This window comes from Penaeus chinensis, chromosome 11, assembly GCF_019202785.1.
Source record: "Penaeus chinensis breed Huanghai No. 1 chromosome 11, ASM1920278v2, whole genome shotgun sequence".
Classification (NCBI taxonomy): domain Eukaryota; kingdom Metazoa; phylum Arthropoda; class Malacostraca; order Decapoda; family Penaeidae; genus Penaeus; species Penaeus chinensis.
The window spans coordinates 34,952,015-34,960,916 of NC_061829.1; the positions used below are offsets into that span (position 1 = coordinate 34,952,015).

Here is an 8,902-nt window from a genome sequence, read left to right on the forward strand (position 1 = left end):
TGAATTGATGAGGTCTCTTAGTGATGGTAGATATATTCTAGACCTTTTGTCGGATCCAAGGTAAATCTGATTGATTTTATATAACGGTCATCTGGGTTTATGGACACGATGTTCGTGTATTTATTTCCTCTCTTCATGTAACACTTAAGGAATTCTTTGTACAAGTCAAAACACGTTTTATAGAGAACTTGAAGTCCCTGCTGCTGAATAACGATATTGATAGTGGATGGTTAAAACATGTGTGGTAGACATCAAAGGTCATACAGCAGTACGGTAAAATCTTGTGGCGAAAGGGGTAAAATAAATGAACGATTAGGATAAGTGGATACAGAAGGAAGGAAGAGGAAAGGAGAAGAAAAGTCAGGTCAGGTCAGGTCAGGTTAGTTTAGGGCGATCGGAAGGGGGTCCCGGGTCAATTAGCGAAACACGGCGATCGGGAGGGTGGGGGGCGGGAGGTGTTTTTTTTCGGCGGTCTTGTAAATCGTGCGTTTAGAATATGCTTGTTTGTCCGTTCGAGCCCGTAACGCCGATTCGAATCTATTGTTTTTCCATCATTTAGATTACGATTATTGGCTCGGGTTTTTCATTTTTCTACTTTCTTTATCATTTAAATTACGAATCTTGGCTCGGGCTTTTCGTTTTTCTACTTTCTTTATCATTTAAATTACGATTCTTGGCTCGGGTTTTTAATTTTTCTACTTTCTTTATCATTTAAATTACGATTCTTGGCTCGGATTGCTGGCTGGATTTCGGGACTTTGTCTCTGACGGGTGCGGGCCCTTTATAAACATTTACCCTAGATTTAAATAACCTGACTACTTGTGTTACACATTGTAATTTCGTAGGATTCTTATTATTCATAATTATTTGGACTATTTATTATAGTAACCATTTCCCATTATCCATTCTTTTTTTAATCATTTTAATTCTAACAAGAAAACACAAATGCACACAGTGTGTGATAATTTATTATATGGGTATATAGAAAAATTACGAAATAATTTAATTTGTTCTTCGCACACATCGTCTATTGCCCCATCGGGTTGTTTAAATGTATTATAAATCATATGATAATTGTGGTAATTGAGTTTTGAATGGCTTGCACCCAGTACCACATCACATGCTAGAAATTTGGGTTATAACTGTCAATGTTAACAAAAAGTCTTGACTGTTCGGCGAGCTGTTAAGGTTTTGCTGCCAGTTCTGTCCAAGCGTGACGTCATTGTTATGGCTCCACCCATCGTCTGTAATGCGCCTGTGCAGAGCATATTCAAGGGATTATATTTTTAACTAATACCTATTAGGCTGCCGGTTGTAAGTTAAGATTGTAAATAGAAAGACTTCATATACTATTATACAATTATTATTTGTAAAGAAATTCCAGATAATGAACACGAACATGCTAGATAACTCTGAAAACAATTACTACTTTGGTACTTTTCACTCTGCAAATACTGTTTGAATGAATTCCGCTTGACTTCACATTCACACATACCTTCCGGTGTTTTTACATTAAGTGTAAATAATGGGCATGAATGATCATTATAGATTTTCAAGTGAAAATTTTCATCCACTTCGATGAATGAACAACATTTACTCACAAAAAGTCTTTATAGACGGACATTTTCTCGAATGACTGGAAACGGACATGACTGACAAATGCTCTTCCCATGGAAAGACTTCGCTCTCTCCAACCTCTGGAGAGTTAATATTGACAGGGCAAAACAACAGTATGGAAGCGCTGGAGAAGGGATTATTACTGTAACACGACCATTACAGCTATGAGAAACAAATGTGTGTTGGGTAGAATGAATGTCATTAATATGAAATAACGTAAATTGATCAGAGATGGGGCTTTCTTTACATTGATTCCTGTTTAACACTGAAAATAAAGACGAGCAATGACGTCATCACCTGGCTGTGAGCTCTTTTCTTTAACGTTAAGAGTTGGATTGGCATTGCCGAAGAGGCCCTTAATTGCCTTAAAACAATTTTTTTACTGTATTTATTTAACTTTGTTGGTAGACTTCCACATCCCTTCCATACTATATCATTATTTTTATCACATAGTGATGATATTGACCATTTTAAATGGTAAATAGTAATACAACAATAATAACAAAGGCAGTGATGATAATAATAATAAAAAAAATACATTGATATTGTGCTGATTCGTCAATTACGCCGATTATTCCTGTTACGTTTCGTTAGTATCGATAGAAATCTCTTGATTCCTGACGGATTTGAAGATGCAAACTGTTTCTAGAAAATAAATATAGTCATATTTATACTACTCATATTCATTACTATAGTTATATTGGTAACAGCAATAGTAATGACAATGATAATGATCACAATGATAATAATAATTGTTGTTATTGTTATTATCATCATAATCATTTTTATTATTGTTATTACTACTACTAATACTACTACAGCTACTGTTATAATCATTGTCATTACCATGTATCATTATTATAAACTATGTGAAAAAATAGAGAAATGGTAATAGTTTAGTATTTGTGGAACTATGTTCGAAGGATCACTTGCTGCCTATCAAAATGTATTCAAATTCCAATGTATTGCTCTGCTGGCTGCTACTCTGAACTTCCACAGTATTTATCTATCCGCATTTTGATAAATCTCAAAAACATATGTAGTATATTTATCATTCTCGAAAATTCCCGTTTCTTATTAAAAATAATCATAAACAGTCTCTTATGAGTTTGATGATAAATATGAGTCACGTTAAAGTTCAAACGATTATTTATCACCCATTTATCTGTGATGCCTGTGATGTCAACTGTATTGCGTATTATTGACTCTTTTGAGCCTAAAACTAAACGTTATACTTTTCTTTATAATTTTGTACCGTTTTCACATGAGTTTCATTATAAAATGTCTTTTAATTACTCCTTAGATGGCAAAATGAAGAGTTACGAAATATAATATAAGAAGTATTTGGCATTTTACCTACTCGGCGGTGGGTCGCATGTATATGTTGAACTGAATGGACAAGTTGACACGCCTGTGTGCCAACCTGTCAAGTATCGGAATGAAATTGAAGATAAACACGCTGCAAATAAAACCTTTGCTTGAAGTTTTGCATCGTCTCATATCCACCGTGAATGAGTAATTTGATCGATCATAACATGTTGGGCGCCTAGGGGGGCATTGGGCGCCATTGTTTTGCAGGTTGGTATGATCGGATAGGGAGGGGGTTCTCCGCTAATATAAACATCATGGGAAAGTCATATCTACGGAAAGTAATCTTGGCATTATTGGTGGAGGACTTACGGCAGTATCAGTACAATGATGTAGCATTGTACTGATACTGCATTATAGCCCACGAGGCAGGCGGGTAAGTCTTCACAATCTGACAGGGAAGATTGACGGGGAGACAGTTCCGGTACAAGTGTTGAGGGAGGGATGAGGTTGGGCAGGAATGGGTTTGCCAGTACAGTCAGTCAGGGTTGATAATGCTTTAGCTTGGGATTCAGATGTTACTGTGACGAGACGGGAACGACCGGGGCAGTTGAGGAAGGAATCTTTGGCTACTTGTGTTTGGAGGCATTGTTGGAGGAGGACAGAGTTATTTAAGTATGGGGCTGTAGAGGGATCACAAAAAATGATCCCATTTGGCTGGGCTAAACAGAATACTGAGGTGGGTGTAGTGGAAGAAAGAGGTCTTACGGAAGAGGGATTGGCGTTCAGTGAAGTAGTACTGCACATAGAGGACTAATAAGGTTGCAGATTAGTAATAGGGAAGGAGGGAGTAGTAGATGATGAAGTAGAGTATGTTGGGAGAGGAGGAATGTTTCCTGAAGGTTGAGTAATGAGCTGGGTGGATGATCTAGACTGGACTGAGGTGATAATGGGCTTTGAAAAGGGGGAGGTAGTAGTGTTCAGTCGTGGCCAAAGGAGAGCCAAGGGTCAGGAAACCAGGGTGAGCTGCTACACCCTCTGTGATGTTCAGCCGTCATCGTTTGCAGTATTTTGTGGAATCCCTATGATTCTTCAGTGAATATAAATTGTTTTACTATGATGTGCAGTCATTAATTTACATTTCGTAAACGGTCACAAGTACAATAGTTTGCGCATATCAGATCAGTAATGCTTCTTGGCATTGAGTAACAAGATTTTTTATACAAACTGTTCTCCTAAAGATATTGAGTGGGAATTTCGTTCTTTGCACTATTTTTCTTTATTAATGGGAATTCAGTATAGGTAATCCTCAAACTTGGCCTGTTATGGTTCAGTAACTTTACATTCATTGTTTCACCATCACAGACATGCTAGTTCTTTTTGTTCTTGATGTTATACAGCTTGTGAAAATGCCTCATGTTATAAGAAACTTCTTTCAGAGTAAATGATCTTACTTGACAAAGAACTGAGACAAAAATCTAAAAAAAAAAGAGGTGTGAAGTTGCAATTAGTTACCTGGCTACTCTGTTGACCAATCAGAAGAGCCGTACCAAAACTGTGACTTGTGTACCCAAAACAAAAACTTCTTAACTTTTTTATTCGTTTACTTTCTGCCCAAGATAAAAAAAAAAAAAAAAAAAAAAACAATTACATTTTTTTAATTAAGCCTTCAAATATCTTGTGGGCCGGAATAATAAGGTTAGAGTTATATTGTGCAACTGAAAAAAGTACCATGATTTTGAAATGAATTAGTTTTCATAACTCAAAATAAAGTATAGAGCTTCAAAGTTTCTCAATTTCATTGTAGTAATGTCTCCTATAAAGTCTTCAGCCGCAGAGTATCAGTTTTCTACAAGTATATCAATTTCCAAGGATACATAAACCATTAGCAGTGGAGTTTTCTTTTATTTGCAACAGTTAATTTTGTACTGAGCCATTCAGTCATCTTGCAATATAATACTGAAAAAAAATGATGCAGCTCAAATAAAAATGAAAGGATATGTTCCTTAGTAAACTGTGCAATTCTGAAAAAATATAGTTTAAAAACTTGTTTTGGTATTTCAAATCCATTTCTTGTACAATGCCTTAACAGTGAAGATTGCTAGCATTTCCGTATACTTAATCTAACATAATCCTATCAGTATACGTAATTTAATGCCAATAACAACATTACTGCAGTCATTCATTACAGATATATCTTTCCAATGAATATAAGTCTCTATATATACACACATGGCTATATACCAAGGCATAGTTTAACGGATTACTAACTGTCAAATGACATTACATTGTAATAAAAGACTGTCCTGTGTAATAGCACTATTCTCACACCATCTGTGAGCTGCACTTTATAGTCTGTCACTGAAAAGTTTGGAATACAACTATAATGAGTATATGAATAGCTATTGGAGATGCACTCTACAAAAATATTTACCATCTGCATAATATGTGAACAGAAACATGTGATGAGGAATGAAGTTTTTCTTTTCAGCGCAGTGTCCAGGGGAAATTCCTTGTCACTTTTGAAATACCCTGTTTCTACTCACTCATTTCGCGAGTTGTCCATACAAAAGGATAGATTAACTCTAGAAGGCAAATATCAAAAGAAACGTGTTAACATGAATAAGCCTAAAGAACACAAAAGCACCAAAATGTGTGTAAACTTAAGATCTCTCACTATGCAATGTAAAAATCACCTTATAATATTGTACAGCCTATATATATAGAATTCTGAAAATTCTGAAAAAAAAACTGAATATTCAAAATGAAATAATGCAATTAAAGTTTAACACAATCACTTCTTTTTCTCCCAATTCAATTCTCCTTCTTGCATTAACATTCTACAAAAAATATATATAAAATAATAATGATAATAAAATAAATGAAAATTACTAAATAAATAAAGACTATAACACATCAAAAACACATCCATTTTCATTTCCTATACTCAACCATTTTTACCCTTGTCAATAAACCCAAGATTCTATGAGGGATTTTTACTCACAACAAACTACTGACAAAAAGGTTTCCTTGCAAAGCATCATTTCCATCTGCTATCAGTCGCCAACCATCTAGTTTTAACAAGCTTTAGAAGGTTTTAATCACAGGGAAAGCAAATGAATGACAGGTGCTATAGTTTTAGTACTGCACACTGATGGTGAGGATATGCCTTCTTAAGATGCCTCTTGAACTAGAGGTATCCATACTGTTTCCTGCATAATGATAACCACTAAGAGGAGTAAATATAAAACCCTGATTCTTGTAAGGCAATACTTTGAACACTTATTTCATCTCAAAATGCATGTCCAGTAAAAAAAAAAAAAAAAAAAAAAAAAAAAAAAAAAGGTAATGGTTAATAGTTTCAACTGACAAATGTGCTACAAAAAATGATAATTATAACAAAACCTGTAAAAAAGACATTAGCATTTAGAGTATGGTGTGTATAGTAAATCCAATAGCTATTCATATCATTACCAAAAATTATAATTGTAACCCTTAATTTTTACTAAATAAAATAAGAAGATGCATATTAAACACTGATAGTTTGCCTGCCACTTGTTTGACTGAAGTCTTGCTTATCAAATATTTCATGTACAAATATCAAATCTATAAATGTATATAAATCAACAAAATTCTCTTTCATTTCTCTACAAGAGTAGGATGAAACTACTGTTTTTCTAATAGAATATAAAAGAATATTATACAAGTTAAGATACAGGATACAAAAAAATAAATAAATGTATTAGCATACTTGAATAACCTTTCATTTTGTCTAAGAAATACCTTTCCTTTACTCCTAACTTGCACACCAACCATGAAAACGACCTGTGGGAAGTTATGCAAGATCCTGAAATGTATATACACAATCATCCAAATTTGAGGGAAATAAAATATGCTTGGAATCTGATTCTAAAATAAATTTGTACATATCTGTATGGAGGAATTTGGTTTCTAAAGCAATACAATACTTCCCTCAGGTGTCATAGTTCATTAAATCCTCAAATGTTGGCTTTATCTTCTTGGCCTTCTCTTTTGTATCTATCTCTTCCATTGACAAAGCTGGGGCACCTGCCAATCTTCGTGAACGCTGCACTACGGGAGAGGACAAAACTTTGGAACTGCTGACTGTTGCGGATTTTGACAAATTGGATGGCTGATTTTGTTTCTTGGCTAAATGTTTCTGTGTTTCTGGAACTTCAATTGATTTTGGTTTCTTGGAAATGCTTTCTTGTTCAATTTTTCTGTTTCTAATTCCCTGATTGAGTTCCCCACTCTTGTGTTTCAAATGCTCTTCACCTGAATTTCTTATGGTTTTGTGATCCCCTGAATTCTGTTTTTCATGCTTTTCAACCTGCTTCTCATTTGCTTTTCCCCTGAACTGTTGTAATTTTACTCTCTTATTGCCTTGCACAGGTTTGCCTGGGAGTCTAGGAACTTCTAAATTATTAGGTTTTGATAAGCATTTCCCAGTACCTGGCATGCTGCCTGTTTCATGTAGGGAAGCTTTACTATTTCCATCACTCTTGACTACTTTCACTGTGACATCATCAGTGTTGAGTTTCCTTTTCACTTTTGCTTTGTAAGGACTAGCTTTACTATTTTCCACATGAACTGTATTTTTTTCATTGTCATTTTGAGTTTTTGTATTACCTTTCACCTTGTCACTTTCTGTATTGTTTAACTGTGAACTTCTATCTTTTGCTTTAGCCATTTTGTTATCACTTTTACTGTCAGATACTAAACATAACTGACCTCCACTTTTACCAGAATCTTCACGAACTTCCTTCAACTTTGTACTGTTAACATGTGAAGAGATTTTCATAGATACTCTCTCTAAAGAACTACTAGTAATATGATTAAGGTCAACTGTACCAGTTATGCCAGACTTGAGTGAGTTTCTTTTCTTTTCACTTCCTTCCTCTGCCACTTGAATTCCTTCTTTAGGTGATTGATCTGATTCTGGCAATGATTTTTCAGGACTGTTTAAGATAGTGTCACCAGCCGCTACTTTCAAATCTGAATTTCCACGTGTTTTCTTTTTCACTCGGTTTCTTCTCACAGCACTAGGCAGTGAAAGACGATTAGCTCCTCTCAAATCACTAATACTGCTGGTTTCTTCACAATAGTGATCATCTAATATTGGCACTGATGGATTCCTACCTTTGGCTTTCCCATTACTTTTAGCATTAGGAATAGTTCGGCTACAATTTGTTGAAAGACTTCCTAAAATGTTAAATTCTAAAGTATCCGGATCATCAACTTCAGTCACTGGAGTAACTTCACTGACTTGTCCATCCACCCTAAGCTTCATGCCTGGTCTCAAAAAGGGTATTACTTGAATGCCCAGCTTACAGACATCTTCTGGCTGTTTCTCTAAGTGTTCATGTAGTGATTTAACACCTGAGATAATCTTTTCAGTCTGTTCATGATCTAATAAAATAGGTGCAATTTGCATGAGCCAGCCTCTGACAGTCTCTGAGCCCCCTCCGATCATGAGGGACGTTCTCCACAGGGAATAAATGACACCGTTACTAAACTGAGCCAAAGACATGGGCTTTGCTGTGCCTTCCATGAGCTCATCCAGTGAGGTCTGTCTTAAGAAATCTTCCCAGTGAATCTCTGCTTTTCCTGACCCATCGTGAGTTGTACTTGGCTGCTCCTGTTTACGAACAGAATCAATGAATTTTTCACTTTTGTTGCCCATTTCATTTACCTTGTCGAATTCATTATCAGCTTTCTTTTTACTTTTGCCGCTGACACTTTGAACTGTGCTCATTTTCTCATGTGCTATAAGTTTGGGCGAATTTGTAACAATAAATATTTCTCCTGGGATTGTGTTACTCATTTCATCATTATCCATGTTACTTGAATATTTGGAAAGTGTAAGGAGGTAATGTGCCAATTTACTCTGACACGGTCTCAGACCTTTGTCATACAGTTCATTTGGCATTAACTGAGTCAACCATGTGGCCAAATC

At 35.4% G+C, this 8,902-nt stretch overlaps 1 protein-coding gene across 4 annotated transcripts in view; it reads right to left on the reverse strand.

The window, feature by feature from the left end:
* Window positions 1–4,815: 4,815 nt before the first annotated feature.
* LOC125030365 overlaps window positions 4,816–8,902 on the reverse strand; it is a 24,888-nt gene continuing 20,801 nt past the window's right edge. For all 4 annotated transcript variants that reach the window (XM_047620384.1, XM_047620386.1, XM_047620387.1 and 1 more), the window contains exon 9: window positions 4,816–8,902. This exon is cut by the window's right edge and continues 168 nt beyond it. In XM_047620384.1, coding sequence (XP_047476340.1) covers window positions 6,899–8,902 — 2,004 coding nt within the window. In that variant the 3' untranslated portion in view covers window positions 4,816–6,898.